The sequence below is a fragment of the Protopterus annectens genome, chromosome 8.part1 (assembly GCF_019279795.1).
Source record: "Protopterus annectens isolate FY-2018-M chromosome 8.part1, PAN1.0, whole genome shotgun sequence".
NCBI classification, from domain to species: domain Eukaryota; kingdom Metazoa; phylum Chordata; order Ceratodontiformes; family Protopteridae; genus Protopterus; species Protopterus annectens.
This window is the reverse complement of record NC_056742.1, coordinates 275,661,640-275,681,197: the sequence shown is the minus strand read 5'-3', so window position 1 is coordinate 275,681,197 and position 19,558 is coordinate 275,661,640. Positions and strand designations below refer to the sequence as shown.

At 38.6% G+C, this 19,558-nt stretch overlaps 1 protein-coding gene across 3 annotated transcripts in view; it reads left to right on the top strand.

Moving 5' to 3' along the window:
* Positions 1-19,558, top strand: part of CEP89 (centrosomal protein 89) — a 1,387,439-nt gene that overhangs the window by 364,064 nt on the left and 1,003,817 nt on the right. For 2 of the 3 annotated variants that reach the window (XM_044081875.1, XM_044081873.1), the window contains exon 5: positions 16,903-16,950. The exons of the other annotated variant lie outside the window; for it this stretch is intronic. In XM_044081875.1, coding sequence (XP_043937810.1) covers positions 16,903-16,950 — 48 coding nt within the window. The remainder of the gene's footprint in view (positions 1-16,902; positions 16,951-19,558) is intronic. 3 annotated transcript variants of the gene reach the window in all.

Here is a 19,558-nt window from a genome sequence, read left to right as displayed (position 1 = left end):
GGATTTCTATTTCAAAATCTTTGCAAGAGTAATTAAAGAAGAAATACTCACACAAGACTCTAATTCAACTATTTACAGTATTAACAATTTTGATAAACATTTTGTGTCAGGGCACTAGTTTTAAGAAACAGATGAATGTCTTTTAAGAGGTTGGCTGTTAAGTGTAATTGCCTCTAGAATGCCAAGCATTGAAATTTTCCTTGGGACTGGTTAGTGGAGTAAATATGCAGAAGGCAGAGTAAGTCGAGAAGTGCAGTACTGTGGGAAAGAGAATTAAGTCAATGTAATAGGATATCTAAGGCAGTTTCAGAGCGTTTAACCTAGTCTACAAGAATGTTGAAACTTGACATTTTGAAAAGATGTTCTCACCCATAGAGCTAAGTTTAAGAAATGAATTAGTGTTACTATCAGCAGGTGATGAACCAAAGTGAATTCCAGTATTGGGTAACCTTTACATGATGGTCCCAGAGGTCTCTCTTTAACCAGTGTGGTTTGACCTTGGTTTCTAATCAAGGTACTGTCTAACTTATTGGGTAGATTATTCTTAATGGAAAATTAAAGGATCTGCAATGTAATCGATCAGTACTTCAGTGAGTCATGTTTTTGCAGGTAGACAGGTAGGATGATTGAGCAGGTCCCCACATTGTATATAGACTTTATTCTCAGTTGCATGAAATTGGGACTACTCCAGAAAACAAGTTGAGGCAAGAGTTGTCCTGTTTTTTGGAACATTTGGTCTCTCTCTTTCTCTGTTTGTCTCTCTTAAGGACTGGGGAGTGGTCTGGCAGTTTGGTAAGAGGAGTTATTCAGGACAAGAAATTTTGAATAGTTGGGTGAAGTGCTTACAGAAGTACTTTTCCACTCAGAGAAAACTGAGTATTATGTTTCCTGGAGTACCCAATACCCCTTGGAGGTACAACAATGAAGAGGTAAGGATCCTGTTGTCACATATTTTGTGATTGTGTTAAGTTGGACTAGTTCAAAGAAAGCTAAAAGAATAGGTAGAAGAAATTTGGCCAGGGAGGAGGACCTTGGGTCAAGCTTTTTACTTCCTGGGCACACCCCTCACAGGTAAGTGGGCAGTGTGTATGAGTTTTGATTTCCTGGATTCTGTTGGTATCTAAATAAGCTGTAATAAGGTGATGGAAATTACCCGCTCTCCCTAAAATAGAGGCGGTCCATAAATTATTGCAGGATATTGCTATGATGGAATGCTCAGATTTGAATGAAAATGCAAGAGATAAGCTGTAAGCATACTAGAAAGTGGATTCTGTGGCTTTTGGCATCGATGTAAGTTACACCACATGTAGGCTTTAGGGATTACATGATGTACAGCTAAAAACACAGAAAAATGACAAGAACGAGTTTGCTGTATAGACATGTATGATATATTTATGTAAGCAGAACTAAGATTGACCCTTTCATGTTTTTTAAACTGATCAATGTCATTGATTATGTTTCTGTTTTATCAAAAAAAGTCTTCTTTCTTTTAAAATTTGTAATAATATGCTCAAGTATGACGCATGTATGTGTATGTATATATATATATATATATATATATATATATATACATACACACACATGCACACATTTTATATATATATATATATATATATATATATATATATATATATATATATACATATATATATATATATATATATATATATATATATATATATATATATAGATATACACACACACACACACACACACACACACACACACACACACACACACACATATATTTTGCACTGGTTAATTTCATGAAGCAGCTTGAACAGGAGTGAATGCAGAGGATGTTAGTGTATGGCACAGCGATAGATGTGAAATATGTAGGTTAAGTAAATAAGGGCATCTTAGTCTAACAGTTACATAAGGTTGTTTTTATGCTAGTTTAGCTGTTAAATGTTGACAGGGAAAATCTACTTTGATTTGTCTATTGATCGGATTTACACTTAGAATTTTAGCTTCAGCTTAAGAGTTATCAATTTTAATGGAGTTCTACATAATCCAATTTTGTTTCTGTTACTGCTTTTCATTCTCTACAGTTTTATCTCTGATCATAGCTAGTATAGTCATCCTTTTATTCTCTCATATTTATTCTAGTTATACTAGAACAGGTGATGTATACATCTTGTGGTAGTTTAACATCACTATAGGAGGAGCCTGTATTTTAGATTTAGGTAATGGAATAAGTTCTGATGGTAGGAACCCTGCATTGTTAGATAAATGCTTGCTGTTCTAGCAGGGTGTTTTTTTCTTAATACCTTCTTCAAAACTCATTCATCATCTCATTTATCTGAGACAAGTCATTTCTGTTATCATGTAATGTTACCTTGGTAAATTATGTGTTTCCTATAAACTATCCATAAGGAATTGCTTCCGTATTGTAGTTATGTTCTATATCTGGGAATCTGGTCATAGAATCATATGATCATAGGAAGTTACTAGGCTATTAGCCCTGGAGCCCCTCTACGCCTAGCCAAGAGTTTAGCCCATGTATAGACAAATAAGCACCCGATGGCCCTGTCCAGCAGGGACATGGGTGGAATCCCAGGAAAGTATTTTCTATTTCTCATCCAGTTATCAAGGCTGCGCTTAAAAAGGGGTAAAGAGGTACTCTGCTTGGCGTGGAGAGGGAGTCTATGCCACAGATGGGGGAGTCTCTGGGACACAAATCTGTCCCGCTAACAAGTCCTATTGATGTAACAGACCAGGTTGAGGTGGTGTGTGCACATTACTTAAGTGGTATAGGTATTATATGGAAATATAACTGTGAGTCTATTATTTAATACTTAATTCAGCTTTTTGTTTAGTGTACCTATGATTTTGTAACTATTGCAATAGTGTTCAGTTTATTTGATAGCTTATTGTTAGTTAAGCACAAGACATGATTAGTTATACATATCTAATAATCTTTGATACAGTTATTAATCTAAATGCACTAATAACTAATGTAATGGAAGATATGTACATGCCTAATACGACTATTTTTTTCCTAAGCTAAACTAGGTATATAGTATATTGGTCTGTATTTCCTTCTTTTACATGTAGTTAATCCTTAATAATGTCTCCTCTCTCTTTTCTTGTTATCTATTGTTATGGCAATATATACATTTTAGTCTTAATAGCAGCCAATCTTATAGCCCTATTTTATATCTAGATACAGAGTTAATGTCGATAGCATGTTTGGTATTCATTCATTGTGCAGTTCTGAACTTTAAGTATAAGTAATTACTGTATTTTATGTCTGCTGTTTTGCAGATTGCAGTTTTGTGATCTGTGTCACCAGTTTGATTGGTAGTTTGAATGGAATTGTCATCCAGACTAGGAACTTTAAGTTCCATTGTGGGTGAAGGAAACTGTATGCATCATTTCTGGATAGTTTTTTTCTAAACTGTCTTTCTTACACTTTACAATTTACATTTTCAAACCCATCAGTTTTAACAAATATTTTAGTCTTTTTTCTCTTTGTAAAACATACACGAATAAACGTGATGCCCCACCACTGGACCAGTAATCAAGGAACCTCAATCCTCACCACTGTGAACAGTGAGGGGTGTTCACTGAGAGGATAGCAAGTACACACACAGTATTTCCAGATGCAGCTCTCAGCATCAAGTGAAATTTCCCTTAAGAGCACACAGAGATCACAGTCAGTCTGGGGCTGGTTTTTCGCTCTTTGTCCAAATCCCCAGTAAGACTCCCCACTAGCACAGCTATAGAGTTGAGATCTCAGCTTAGTGACCAAGCTAAGACACCCAGCACCCTCTCTGTCCATTCAATGCTTCGTGTCCTTGCCCAAGTAGCTCACACACACACACTTTGAGGTTTGATTTACACACACACACACACACACACACACACACACACACACACACACACACACACACACACACACACACACACACACACACACACACACCTCGGAAAGGCTGTCATAGGTTTACTAGCTATGCCCCCTTCTATCCAGACTATAAGGTAAGTATTGCTGCCACCAGTCAATCCTTATCAGCTACTTTAAGGCCCTTAACAAAGGGTATCCAATCTTACTGTGTAATAATATTAATACAAATGGTAGTTTGACCAAGAGCAGGGCTATTAAGAGTGGCTCACATATTGTCACCAAATAAATATGCAAGTACTATCAAAACTTAAATATCTCTACACAGATCAGCCACAGTAAAAGGTTTAAATATATTTAATAATAAATAATAAAAGAACAAGACAATACTAAATATATAGTTGCAGTGACATCAGAGTTCAAAACCATAGGAAATATTTAAAACAGCATTACAGGACAGTCTCAAATAAATAAAGAAAAATATCTAAACTAAGCTTTACTGTATTCCTAACCAAATCTAAGAGAAATATACTATAATCTGGGAACTTACTAATAGGACTGTATTGTAAATTTCTGAGTTCCCCATGCCTTTCTGTGTTAGAGGGAAGCCTTCCAGCTTATCAGTGGGAGTGGTAAGCACTAGGTAGCATATCTACCACAAGAGGAATAGTTGCTGGCTCTGAAATTGTAGTTTATTGGCCTTATGGGCAGTTTTTCTATCCCTTTCAACTTTCTGGTTTAAATGCCCGTGTTTGCACAGGTTTGTGCTTGTTTAAGCTCCGCGGATCCAGTTTTGGCATCTTGCAGGCTACAAGAGCAACAGAAAGGAGAAAGAGAGACTTTAAGTGCCTCCATTTTGATTTTTTCTGATTATACTGTGTTCTGCACTTGATTTAAGTAATTTTCTCATTTAACTGCATTTATTTTAATTGTATTTGCTTTAATATTGCACTTGTGTGCTAGCTTGTATTGCATTTAAATTGTTTTAGTACTGTTTTTTCTGCAAAAAAACAAAAAAAAAGTTCTAAGCTTGTTTCCCACCTTTCCTGTTACTAGAGTAGTTCAGATACAGTTTGCTGTATCCAGGACTGTATCGTCAATTTCTGAGTTTCCCAGACCTTTCTGTGTTAGACGGAAGCCTTCCAGCTTATCAGTGGGAGTGGTAAGCACTAGGTAGCCCATCTACGAAAAGGAGTGGTTTCTGGCACTGAAATTGTAGTTTATTGACCGTTTGGGCAGTTTTTCTATCCCTTTCAACTTTCTGGTTTAAAAGCCTGTGTTTGCGTGGGTTTGGACTTGTTTGCATGCTGCGCAGTGCTGCTAAGCTGAGGCAAACTATTACTGGTGCCAGTACTTACTAATAATGACCATCCCTCCTAGCATGTCTAAAGGTCGGTTTCCTGTGATTTCTCCTATTAACCTGGTGAACTTGGGCATTCTGAGACAGTGTAGTAACAGCCTAATGTAAACAGACAACCCTCTCCTCTTACCTCTCAACATACAGACTTTTGAGAGATACACTTATATCTCTAAATTGGAAGCCATGCACTCTCCAGCCAAGATTGGAATATCTGGTCAAGAGGAGAAGCTCAGTACCTGCACCACACCACATGGAACACACAGCCTTCCAGGACACCCACTATCACAGCTCTCACATAAAAACACAAACCACTCACCCACCTTCGTGGAGGCTCTCAATAGAAATCTACCCAAACAGCAGAGACCTCCAAGGCAGAAATGCACTCTACCACCCCAATGCAGCACAAACCCAAGACACATAGCTCACCTACACAGTGTGCCCCTCAACCTAAGCCCTTAAGGCAAAACAGCTTGTCCAATACACTAATCATAGGTGACTCAATAGTGAGGCACACTGACGTCCCACTCACTAGGTTGAATAAGGAGAAAGTGACAGCTATAAGGTGCCAGAATCTGACACATATCACACGCACTCAGGTCACTCCACAACAAGTAGAAGTATGACTCTGTCATTGTCTATGTGGGTGTGAATGACCTGAGATGCATGACTTTAGCCCTGAGCAGCATTCTACTGTTGCCCAGAATGGTACCGCAGTACAAGCAGAAAAGGATTGACTTTAACAATTGGCTAAGTTTCTGGTGTCATTCTAAGGGGATCCAGTATCTATCTGCTTGGGATGACATGATTGATGGACCTCAATGCTTTGCCAGAAATGGCCTGCATCTGTCACCCCTGGGTTTCTGGGTACTGGCTAAGGCTCTTGCCACCCCTATAGTGCCTTTTTAGGCGGTGTTCCAAAGACCAAACTACCACCATAACAGCTATAAATAAATGCAATCTGAGGGTCATACTGCTCAACTCTAGAAGTCTAAATCTCAAGATGCACTTGCGTAAAGCACTCCTCAAAATGGAGAACATCGACATTTGTGCTGTAACAAAGACCTGGTTTAAAGCAGCAGAAAGTACCCCTGCGCTACCAGGCTATAACTCATTCCACACCTTTCAGCCCCAGAACACGGACCGAAGCTCCAAAGTCAGTGTTGTCTCCATATTCATAAAGGATATGACCACCTCCAGACTGGTAGCCCAACATAACGCATCTGAGATACTTCAGGTACAACTAACATTGGGTAAGATGGTGATTCAGGTTGCAAGCTGCTATAGGTCCCCAACCATGTCCTAAGACTGTCACTCCATGTTCCTAAGCACTCTGGAAACTATTAGGGTCCAACCCAACACTCTCATACTGGGTGACTTCAAGCACCCCTCCATCAACTAGGAAAACTATTCATGCACCAATACAGTGGTGCAGCGTTTCCTGGAATTCATCAATTCCAAAGCCCCGGACCAGCTTATTCTTACTCCCAGTAGAGGAAGCAACATTTTTGACCTGGTTATTACTAACATAGGCAACCATTGCTCTACACCAGTAGTCAATTCCTCCCTGGTTAGATCCGACCACAAACTAATCAACATGGAAATCCACATCTCACCCACATCCCCCGCAAAGGTAACCACCATGAAAAACTACTCCAAAGCTGACTTTGGGCTCCTAAAAACAGAGGTGACTAACTTCACGGCACCCATGCCAGTGGAAAATAAATGCATGACTGCTGAATTATACACCAGTGCACTGTATGAACATGTACATAAATACATGAAACTAGCCATACCCAACAGAACCAAGACACTCTCCTCCAAAAAAAGGAAGGCAATCTGGTAGTCCCCCTGCCATTAATAAACTCCACAACAGAAGGAAGAAACTGTTGCAGAAAAAGGTGATGTCCCAAGACTGGAAAAACTCCCTTATCCTCAACAAAAAGTTAAGATCCCTCATCAACACCTCTAAAGCCAGATATGAAGGCAGAATTGCAGCAGACACTAAAAACAACCACAAAGCCTTCTATAGTTATATCAAGAATTGCCACGGCAGTACCCAGATTTGCTCTGAATTACTGCACAGTGGCACCTCCTATACTGAGCCAACAGATATTGCCAACATACTGGCCGATAGATTCAGTGCCAACTTTACCCCCCCCCCAAAAGACCATTCACAAAACCAGAAGAATGACAGACACCCAGTATTACTGCAGCGCAGGTTAAAGCTGCATTGTCCAAGGCCAAGAATACAGCTTCCATGGGACCCGAAGATATCCCTGGCTGTGTTCTACATGAACTACAAAGTGAACTGGCACCACATTTGTGTGCCCTGTTCACTCACAGCCTCACCTGAGGCTTTGTCCCTACCGAATGGTGCATTGCTACAGTAATCCCTCTCCATATAGGGGACCAGCTACAGACCCTTGGAATTATCATACCATTAGCCTGATGAGTCTGATATGTAAGGCTATGGAGCGCATTATCATGGACCTAATTAACAAAGATATAGGGAATCTCCAAACTCTAGATCCCACGCAATTTGGTTTTGTGAAAGGTAGATCATGCTTGCTCAACCTGGTTGACTTCTTTGAGTCAGTCACCAGAGCTGTGGATGAGGGTAAAGCAGTTTATACAACCTACCTTGATCTGGCCAAGGCCTTTGATACCATTCCTCACTCAGGAATTATTGATAAACTCACCAAACTAGGCATCAACCCCTATATCATTATGTGGGTTGCAAACTGGCTCACAGATAGAACCCACAGTGTGAAAGTAGTGGACTCCAAGTCAGACTGCTGACCAGTCACAAGTGGAGTCCCACAGGGATCGGTCCTGGGTCCTCTCCTGTTTGGCATCTACTTCTCAGAAGTCTAGGCCAACACGGAGGGACTCTGGCTGACCGATTTCACAGACGAGTGCAAGCTGGGAACAATTATTAACTCAATAAAAACAAGTAGAACTCCACAACGTCAGGTATTTTTAACAACAAACTATCCTTCCTGTGTTCAATAAATACCTGATATTGTGGAGTTCTACTTGTTTTTATTGCTGAAGCTGTTTTTTTGTGGTTCTCCACTTTACTACTGTTTGTTCATCTTCTTTGGAGACTTATAGCCATTATTAACTCCCCAAGTGATGCAGGCATCCTGCAGAAAGGCCTCACTGAGACAAATGACTGGTGTTGAAACCATGGCCTTAAGCTTAATGCCAAAAAATGAGTCATCGTCCCCTTTGGTAAAAGCTCAATTCCCACTAATTGCCACATCGATGGGAGCCCTCTGAACACTGAAGGTGTTATAAGAGATCTGGGGACACAGGTTGACAGCAACTTCTCCTTCAACCACCACATTGCCACTGTATTCAGAAAGTCCTTCTATGTGGCACATCTCATTAGCAAGGGTTTTGCATCCAGGAAGAAAGAGGTCATCGTCTTCCTCTAATCTTCCCTCATTAGGCAATCATGGAGTGTAATGCCCCATTTGACATGTACCTCACTAGACACCTGCAACAGTTGGAGAGGCCACAAAAGTACCTTACAAAGAGGTCCTATGCCTTAAACGCATGTCCTACATGGGCAAACTCAAAAAAACTCCAGCTATTCTCTGTCTCATATCATCTACTAAGGGGCAATCTCTTTCTGACTTGCAAAGCTATGTCTGACCCAGCTCTGTTAGAAATGCTACATCTAAAGAAATCCAATCCCTCCACACCACACACTCCAGAGACCTCACCCTCATTACCACAATCAACAGAACATGCTGGAGGGACAGGTTCATAATCCAGAGACTGCCCATGCTCTGTGATAAACTGCCCATACACATCAAGCAGAGCACCTCACTGGCCCTCTTCAAGAGAAATCTTAATGAGTGAATGGGAAATAGAAAGTTCACCCCGGGGATCACTCCAGTAGCTCTACTTGATAGAGATACTAGTAACTATTGTTGGGTGGCATGATGCCAGGGCACTTCTGTGGGCTAGGCTTTTAAAGGCTCCAGAGCCATTAGCCTAGTACACACCTATGAACCTGTAGAGCAAGGCAGATGTGGTGAATGGATCTTCTCATTGTCTGATCCAAGACAGAATATAGAGTGCTCTGCCTCACTAACAGACTTCTCAAGTTAAGATCGGAAATATTACTGCTGGGATAACTTACAGTATGACATAATTTCTTGTCATCTGACTCCTACTTCCCAGGCCAAACAACCATTGATTAGCATCTACCTGTAAAAATATACAAACAAGGACTTCTTAGATCTCTGGCAGATGCTGAAAGTCATAAAACAGTTGCATTCCTTCATGCTTTCAGGACTAGTAATTACTTCACACTAAAGACAATATAAAAAGTTTCCTAGTACAGAGATTGTGTCTCTTGCTGTATTGAAAACTGAAAGATACCATCTTTTTGGCCTAGCCATAAAGTAATTTAATTTCTGTTATGTTTTTGAAGTTAACCTCCTGTGTTCCAGTTTCCACGGTTAAAATATATAAATTTAAACCGTTACAATAGCACATGTACATTTCTGTTCTCTTCCAGTAGAGCACACTGTGGCTACATTTCAAACAGCACTCTGCAGATACCCTTTTCAGCACATGCATCTGTACAAGCAGTTTGATGTACACATAACATACAGTTCTACTACATTTGTAACAGAAGTATCTTGTATAAATCATTTTGATATTTACCAATGACATATAATTATTTACAAACTTCCAGCTAGCTGGGCTGGCAGTATCTCCTTTCATCACAATACATGCACTGTCCTCTTTTGATTTGCAAATGTCTTCTTTAAAGTGCATCTCTTTAAACATTGATTGTGTCAGTAGTGGAAAGAAAAGAATGAACCTTTTTAAATATCTCAGTCTTCATAAGATTCAAGTTGCTTTTTACAAGAAGCACATCTTCTCCAGGAGGACATAGAAAGACTTAATACAAAAAAAAAAAAATTCAGTTGTAGCTGTTCTAGATTTATAGTCAAAAGAAGAGGTTGTATAAATTTATGGAGAAATTCAGTCACAGTTATATAGAGATATATATAATGATGGTAAATATATTATATGTATTGCTGTTATTGATTACCAAAAAAAGAATTCTTACCATACCAAATATGTATTGCATCCTGGGAAACTGGAATTACGTTTCCAACAAATATTTGGACATTCTACATATATGAAAGGTAGTATCATTTGGTTAGGAGATTTTAATTGTATTGTTGACAGTAAAGACAATAGTGCCTTCATTAAACCTTGAGTAGCAGCTACAGCTAGTGCTCTTGAAAATGTTGTTAAATCAATGGTCTTCAAAAAGAGTAATTCTTTTTCTGAACCAAATTCTTCTTTTCCAAACACTAGATCTGGCACTCAGTCTAGAATACATAAAATTTATATTTATTATGACTTAGTTCCTATGTTAGAGAAGGTTAAAGTTATATCTTATTTTATGTTTGATCATAAAGCCATTATTGTTGTATTTTTATCTGTCTGAGGAGGGTGGTTACTTTTAACAGTTTGCCAGCTCATATTACTAAATTATTTTTTTTTTTCAAAAATCTTTATTGTTGATAGAAATTGATAATACAAAATAAAGACAATTGCCTAAAATAGATAGCCATACTATAAGAATAAAAATACAGTGGGAAGTAGAAGCAAATATATACAATACAATGCCAAAAGCCTAAAAAGATGAGATTAAATCATATTTGAGAAAAGAAAAAAGGAAGAAGAAAAAGGAGTTAGTTTTATGAGAAAGAAAGTAAATGTTATAAAAAGTAAGAAGTAAGAATAGACCTGAATTATAATTTTGGATTAGTATTTAGATGTGTTGATGTATTAAAACAATTGGATTCTAGGAATTTATATTAGGGATTTATATTGAGGATACAGTCAAACAGTTTATTCCAGTTATTGTCATAATAAGAATGTTTAGAGGGGTTGGTTATGAATAATTTATGTGTTAAAATATATTTAGTAGCAGTTTGTTTAAAACCATCCCATGCAATTTTGGATCTGTCTAGTCAATTCTGGGTAATGAATAGTGTAATTAGTGAAAATAGTGTGATTAAAATATGAATATCTTGTTGCGTTAATCCCTTTGGTGGATATACAATAATGCAAATTCCCAAGATAATGTAGATTTCACATAACTCATTTTTTTCTAGTTTAACTTTTAGGGAACACCATAATTTATATGAAGATTTACAACTGCATAAGATGTGTAATGAATCAGCTCTTTGAAATTTACAAAAGGAACACTCTGGTGATAAATTATGGTAAAATTTATTAAGAATGATTGGAGTTAGATATTCATTATTAATTATCATGAGCTGTGTATAGAGGAGTTTTTTCATAGGTGAAAATTTAGAAATTAAATTAATAGATTGGATTTGTTTATTATATGTAATTGATGTGTTTAGACTGGTTCAGTATTTGGAAAAGATAATGGATTTTTGATATTTTATTGATGTAAATAGTCTATATATATATATATATATATATATATATATATGTATATATATATAAAACAGTATTTTCTTCAAGGTGAAGGATTTCCACAGTTGATTGCATATTGTTATATTAAAATCATTAATAATATTAGATTCATTTAGAAATACTGAAGTTAATTCTCTTGTCTCAATATCACAGCATAGCTTTTCCAAATATTTAAGGCTTTTCTTAAGTTGCTATTTGAAAAGTTTCTATTTATATAATAGTCCAAGACAGACCTATATTTGAGAAGAGGATAGTTAGAAAGGTTTAGGATTCCACTATTAAGAAAAGCCCAGCTGGGTTTAGTACTTCATTTACGAAAGTGCTCATGCAGAATTAAGAACTGAGACGTGCTGTGCTCCTTGGCTAGCATGATGTTCTTCGTGTTTCACTGTTGCAGTCATTGCATTTGGGTTATCTGCTTGTGGTAGCCTTCAGTCGGCCTGATTAACAAAGTCTTGGTTCCTGCGTTGGTTGCTGTCCCTTCTTCCATGACGTCAGGTCGTCAGGGGTATAAAAACTTCAGCCAAAGTCATTACATCAGTCTTTCTTGCTGTGTGGTACCCGAAGCAGAAGCAGTTCGCAAGTGCCGGTCGTCCGACTCCTGAAATTTGTTTTCTAGTTTCAGAACCGAAGTCTTCAACTAAAGCGAAGTATCCCATTAGGGAAACTTTTTCTTGCTCCTTACTGATGTCAGTAAAAGTTAATAATTCCATTACTTGTGGAAAGCAAATACCTCACAAAGATTTTCATTTGTACTGTATTCCTTGCCTAGGCCCTGACCACGACGTACCTTGCTGTTGGTTTTGTGCTTTATTTAATCAGCGCACTATCTGTCATCAGTATATTTTCATTTCTAAATATTTCGGTTCTCAGTTTAATTATCCAGAAATGTCGATTAGCCATCCGACTACCGGGATTCCAAAAAAACGCAAAATTTAAAGACAGAGACAGGCTGCCGAGGTCCAAAGCTGCCGATGATGCTTCTCCTAAGCCAGTCGCCAGTACGCCGGTACTCAGTGAGGTGCTTTTGCAGCCCCTGATACTCGCTACTTCTGACTCGCAGGCCTCTACTGAGACCCATTCGGAGTCCGGTATGCTGCGAGATGCTTCAACTGTGAAACCTGCAGATTTCTCTACCTTGGATGGGTCCGGAGCTGCTGTGCAGGCACTGGCTGCTGAGGGTGTATTCAGGCCTATGGACTTGCATATTAAACTGACGCCTCCTTCTTCATTTAGGCCAAAATCTCGAACCATGCCTAAGAAACCGACGCACAGGCCGCATGCTCAGGCCTCTATGCCTAAAAACAAATGATAAGAATGGCTGAAGATCTTATAACTCTAAGGCTGCATATGAGGAAACTACAATGGTATCTCAAAAACCTATGGTGTCAACATTTACAGGATCTAGAAGCAAGGATTCCTATCGTATCTTGCCTGTGCCTAGAGTTCCTTTGGTGGGCAGAGGCCTGCCACCAAAACAGGGACTACCATTTACATTACCCCCTGCCGCCCAAATCTTAACAACAGACTCATCAGACTATGCATGGGGGGCTCACCTGACAGGGAAGTGCATTCAAGGCAAATGGAACCCAAGTCAAATGCACCTGCACATAAATCAAAAGGAAGTGTTAGCTGTACAGAATGCTCTGACAGCCTTCAAGGACCACATTCTTCCAGGACAACTAATGGTAAAGATGGACAACACCACTGTCATGTAGTACATAAACAGGGGGGTACACATTCTTACCCCCTCTGCAGACTAGCCATTGCATTGTGGAACACAGCCTTGAGCTACCAAGTGAATCTACAAGCTCAGTTCCTGCCAGAAAAACTAAATACACTGGCAGACGGACTAAGCAGAAACCTCATGGACCCACACGCTTGGAAACTGGAACCAAGGATTTTCAACATGTTGACAAGCAAATGGGGGAGCCCAGATATAGACCTATTTGCCTCCCCCCAGAATCATCACCTGGACAAGTTTTGCACAAGGATTCCCCACAAGCTAGCTTGGGAAGTGGATGCGCTATCCTTCAACTGGAAAAACCTATCAGTTTATGCCTTCCCTCCTCTGTCTCTGCTCTCCAAGGTACTACTAAAGATCAAACAGGACAACCCAAGGATGATTTTAATTGCACCAGACTGGCCTCGCCAACACTGGTACCCACCCTTGCGCAGTGGGTCACGCTTGACTCCATGACACCTGCCTCAGACTCCTTCCCTGTTGTCTCAGCAGGAGAACCAGATTCTGCACCCTCAGCTGCAAACCCTGAACCTAGCAGCCTGGCTAATTACCTAATCTCTCCTTTACCATCCCTCAGTAAATCAGTGATGGGTATCATTTTAGAAGCAAGGAGGCCTAGTACTAGAAAATCTTATGCTGCCAAGTGGAAAAGATTCTGTGCCTGGAACCAATCTCAAGGAATGAACGCAGCAGTGCCCAATTTACCTCAGATTCTACAATACTTGACTGAGATGCTTCATAAGGGCCTGTCTTTTTCCTCCATCAAAATTCATGCCTCGGCCGTTTCAGCTCATTATAGCACAGAGCCTCCACTCTTCTCTCACCCACTGCTCAAGCAGTTCCTCAGAGGGGCCAAAAATTTAAGGCCATCCAGGAGAGCTCCAGCTCCAGCCTGGGATCTTAACTTTGTCTTGGAGAAACTCACTCTTTCTCCTTTCGAGCCAGCTGCTACTGCAGATTTAAAATTTCTTTCCTGAAAAACAGCTTTTCTTTTAGCAATCACTTCTGCAAGAAGGGTATTTGAATTACAGGCCGTTATGGCAGTGGAGCCTTTCATCATCTTTCATGTGGACAGGGTGTCCCTAAGAACCAATCCCTCCTTCATGCCCAAGGTGGTATCCAGTGTGGCTCTTAATCAGTCCATTCATTTGCCAACTTTCTTTCCTAACCCACAGAACAAAGGGGAATGAATACTGCACTCTCTAGATGTGCACAGACAGCTTAGATTCTACTTGGGCAGGACTAAACCTCAAAGAAAATTTGAACAACTACTGGTGGCATTTGCTACAGGGACAGAGGGGAAAGCTATTCCAAAACAAACCATTTCAAAATGGATAGGCCACTGCATTCATTTCTGCTATAAGCACCATGGAAAACCTTTCCCAGAGGGCATCAGACCCCATTCAAGTAGGGCTGCATCTACCTCTACAGCCTTTCTCAGGGGCGTCCCTACTAGGGACAACCTAGAAGTTGCTACCTGAAGTTCTGTACATACTTTCACCAGGCATTATCACTTGCCAATTTTCTCTAAATCCAGAGCTGGTTTTGCCACTGTAGTCTTGCAGGGCCTTATAGCTGGTCCTAATTCTATTTAAATTCCTCCTCCCAACCTTAGCTTTGGGAATCTACCCAAATGTAATGACTGCAACAGTGAAACATGAAGAACATAGTACAGTTGTGTACACTTACCATAAATGTAGATGTTTGAGTGTATTCACTGTTGCAGTCCTGGTTACCCTCCCTCCAGCCCCCTTTCTTCTTTTGGCTATACCGCTGCTCTCACTTACTATGCTCTAAAAGCTTTTTGGTGTATTTGCTTTTTTGTTGGAGGTATATCCTTGTATGTATAGATTTGATTGCTTCCCATTAGGGGGGCACCTGACATCTGGGGCAAGAAAAACTGATGTCATGGCGTCAGTTGCATGTTTTATACCCCTAACGACCTGATGTCATGGAAGAAGGGACAGCAAATGACGCAGGACCCAAGACTTTGAGGGCTACTGCAAGCAGATAACCCAAATGTAATGACTGCAACAGTGAATACACTTGAACATCTACATTAATGGTAAGTGTACACAACTGTACTTTTTTCTTATTCTATTATTAAGCTTTAAGTCAGGGTTTAAATGAAGTGGTTGCAGTAACATAAATTATTTTTTTAAATCAGTTGAATCTATTAGACTGAAAAGTCTTTATCCTATGTGTTACGAAATTACTTAGTTTAAGTTTTTTGAAATTGTATTGTAATAAAAGATAAAGCTTTTGGGTTGCAAACAGATTTGCATAAAGAATTGTACCACATTTTAACCCAAGTAGGGCTCCATAAAGTTGATTTAGGATTGTATTCTAATATTTGAATTAGTTTGCTAGAATTTACAATGACATAATATAATTAAAAACTAGGAAGATTTAATCCACCAAGGCTTTTAGAATAAATTAGTTTTTTTTGTATCCAATCCTAATCGATTTTGGAGACCATAAGAATTTAGAGAGTTTAATATGTAAAACTGTTGGCAAAGCCATACTAAGTAAGGTAAAACAGAGATTTAGATAATCAGCAAAGGCAGTTAAAAGCATGCAATGAATCTCTATTAATAATATGTTTGGCTAGGGCACTAACTTTATTCCTCTTACTTATATGATATAAATGTTCATGAATCCTGTCTTTAAAATTTCTTATCAGTTTTTCCAACATAAAATTTCCTACAGCTTAAACAATGAGCAAGATAGACTATATGTTTGTATATACATTTATATCATATAAGTAAGAGGAATAAAGTTAGTGCCCTAGCCAAACATATTCTTAATAGAGATTCATTGCATGCTTTTAAGTTCATGGCAATAGGCAATAGTGTTAGAGCAGGTGATATACACAATCGTACTGAAGAGTTAGATGCAACTTCAATAGATAGATTAAGGGGCGATGCAGGACATGGCTTAAATGACCATGTCCCCCTGAAACCTAAATTGAAATCAAGACTTCTTTTTAGATAGCTTGATAATATTTTTACTTTTGAACTATTTTGCTTTTAATAAAATGTTTTTTATTATGTTTAAAATTCTTTGATGTAATGTTAGTAATATATGATGATTAATGGGGCAAGTCATGTGATTCGTAAATAGATGTATAAAAGGAGGGTTTTTAACATTATTTTAAGCACCCGATGAAGCAATTTGTGAAAGCGCTTGCGCCGTTAGAGTTGTGAATACACCTGAATGTTTATAATGGAGAGGAGAGCCTTGCTTTAGTATGTTTACTTGTTCTTGTTACTTGGACTTTTTGTGTATCTGGGCACATGCCTGGTTGTTGGAGGTATTCTTCATTTGTTTTTGGTTTGCCATATATTTTTATTTAGTTTACTTTTTCCTTTTGATTGCTAAATTCACACTTTTTCCATACAATCTTATGTGCTGTTACCTTGTTGTTGCCTTGTTGTCTGGTATTCTGTCTTTTCACCCATACAGGCTGTAAATCCAAGCTTGAATCAATATGAAACAGGCAGCCACTTGCAGGTATGTTTATTTGTTACAGAAATAATAGTTTTAATCACTCACCAAGGTGCACTTAAAGGATGAATTTTCAATTATAAGGTAAGGAAAAAATTTAGGGTTTGAATTTTATTGTCCAGCAAGTTATATTGCGAGCACTGTTGTAATGGCTCGGTTTAGTAGTACACAGCTGTGTGAAAATGGTGTTTACAGGTCATTTGCCATCTTGAGACACCTAAATTAAAAGTTTTTAAGAGATAGTTCTTATTGTAAATAAAAAAATAAAAATAAATCCTTTGAAATGACAGTGAGGAAGTTTCCATGACACTTTTATGGGATTCATTGAAACCTTATTTATACAAGGGTGGTATCTTGGTATTATAATAAAAGAAAATAATGTGATAGAGCTTTGAGTTATAGGATACAACTGATGAAATTAAACTTAAAATACAAAAAAGCAGTAAAGGTTTTCTAACAGAACCGAAAGAACTGAATACTGATTTCCAAAATATACTTCAGCATAACTTTTTAATTAATTTAGGAAAAAATTAGATGAGTCTTATTCTCTTACTCCCAAAGGCTTTCACAGACTAAAAGATTAACAAGGTCAAATCTTAATTGTATTTTTCATCCAGTTGTATTTTTCATCCAGAGAATGTTGCTGTATAGGGTATTTTAACTTGTTTTAGAGCATACTATGAAAATTTAGACAGTTCAAATATGACTTTCTGAGACTATAAGGAAGTAGAATCATTTTTTTCTAAGAATATTTTTTTTAATATTCTTAGATGAAATAAAAACAAATAATAAACAATTTCTATCTTAGAAATTGTGAACTGAGTATTTAAAGATACTAAGATTCCAGGGACTGATAATTTGAGAGTTATATATGCGTTTGCCTCATGAAGCTTTATCTCTTTTGTTAAAAATCTTTATGGAAGTGAAAGATACTTTGTTCTGTCTGTTTTCTTGCAAAAATGCCCCGAGTTCACCTGTACTGAAACAAAACAAGAGCCCTTCATTTTGCTCCTGTTTTAGACTTATTTCATTGTTAAATATAGAATCTAGTGTTGTCTAGTTTCTTCTGATTCAACTATGGGTTGTCTGATCCAATCTTATCTGACCTCAGCACCAAATCTGAAGCTCTTTGGTTCCAGGGCTCTGACTCCACCCCTACCCATAATTCCCTGATCTCCATCCTCATTTGCTGCCTGATATGTTCAATCACGCAAATGAGGGCTTTCATCCTGTATCGTTTTTGGAAGGCTTAATTAGTGCTCCTCCTTTACTTAGAGAGATTTTCTCTCTAGTTTCTTTATTATTAGAGTATTGTTGGTGTTAGAGTAGGCTTTAGCTTATATAAGGTACTTAGAATTTGTAGATATTATAGGTAGTATCTTTATGATTAGAGTTTATCTTATGGAGGATTATGATATTTAGATCTGTGGTTGTTAAGTATGCAGTGCCTTATTTAGAGTGATTTTTATATTAGGCTAGTTACATATGTAAGTATATTGTAACTTTAGCACTAGGAGTCAGCCATTTTTTGATGTGTGTGTGTGTGTGTGTGTGTGTGTGTGTGTGTGTGTGTGTGTATGTGTGTTTGTTTAATCTCAATGGCTGATGGTCAAGACTTTAAAAAGTGCACAGAGTTTGGGTATAAGCTGCCACTTCAAGACCCACACTCACTTTATGTATATTGTTTAGGCACCACTCACCTTAAAACTTCATATCAGGCTTGTTCCTCATTTAATGCCTGCGCCTTGCAAACTAGAAGGTAGAAACTAATATTGAGGGGACTCTTCCCTCCCAAGACAGGGTTTGCCATCCCTTCCTATTCCATCTCTGCGGTTTCCCTTCATACCAAAGACAAGAAATCCAAAGAGAAACCTCACAAAGACAAGGAGTTGGAGAAGACCAAACAAGAAAAGACTAAGGAAAAAGATAAACCACACTTCAAGAAGTCCCACAAGCAGTCATGGATCCAGCATTACTTTCAGGATCAGATCCCAAGGTACCCAGGCTTTCGGAGCAGACAGTCTTTTGGCATCTTACATCTTCTGCTCAGTCTGGATTCTGCCTAGATCCAGTATTTTTCAGAAGAGGAGATATTCTAGATCACTCTTGTTGACTTCGTCGTCCAGGTCTTCAAGAAGTCTGATCGAACAGCACATTGACAGAATGATGAGAAAGTTTCTCGGGATGTACAGGTAGCTTGGGGTTTTCTCACTGCCATTTTCTGGAAATGTACCGATTGCTTGTCTGTCTAGCACCCTCTTGTGTCTTTTCCGGAACCAGTATGCCCTTTGGTGCTGGTGGATTAGGCCTCGTCTGTCCCACAGCACCTTTACTAGAGCCAGTAAGTCAAGTGACTTTGGCTCAGATGGGTTCCTCTCCTCTTTCAGGTCAGCACCAGGCCTCTGGGAGATGGTTCGATTCTGAAGATTTTGGATAGCTCAGCACCAAAAAGTGCTTCAGGGTCGAGGCACATTGGTTCTGATGTTTCCTTTCTGTCCAAGGATAGGAGAGTATAGGTGGAGCCAGTGGCATCCTTGGCTTGCAAGACTTTCAAATGGGTCCTTTCAATGCAGGGGGAAAGGTGCTTTCATCCATGTCAGTGCCATCCAATCTC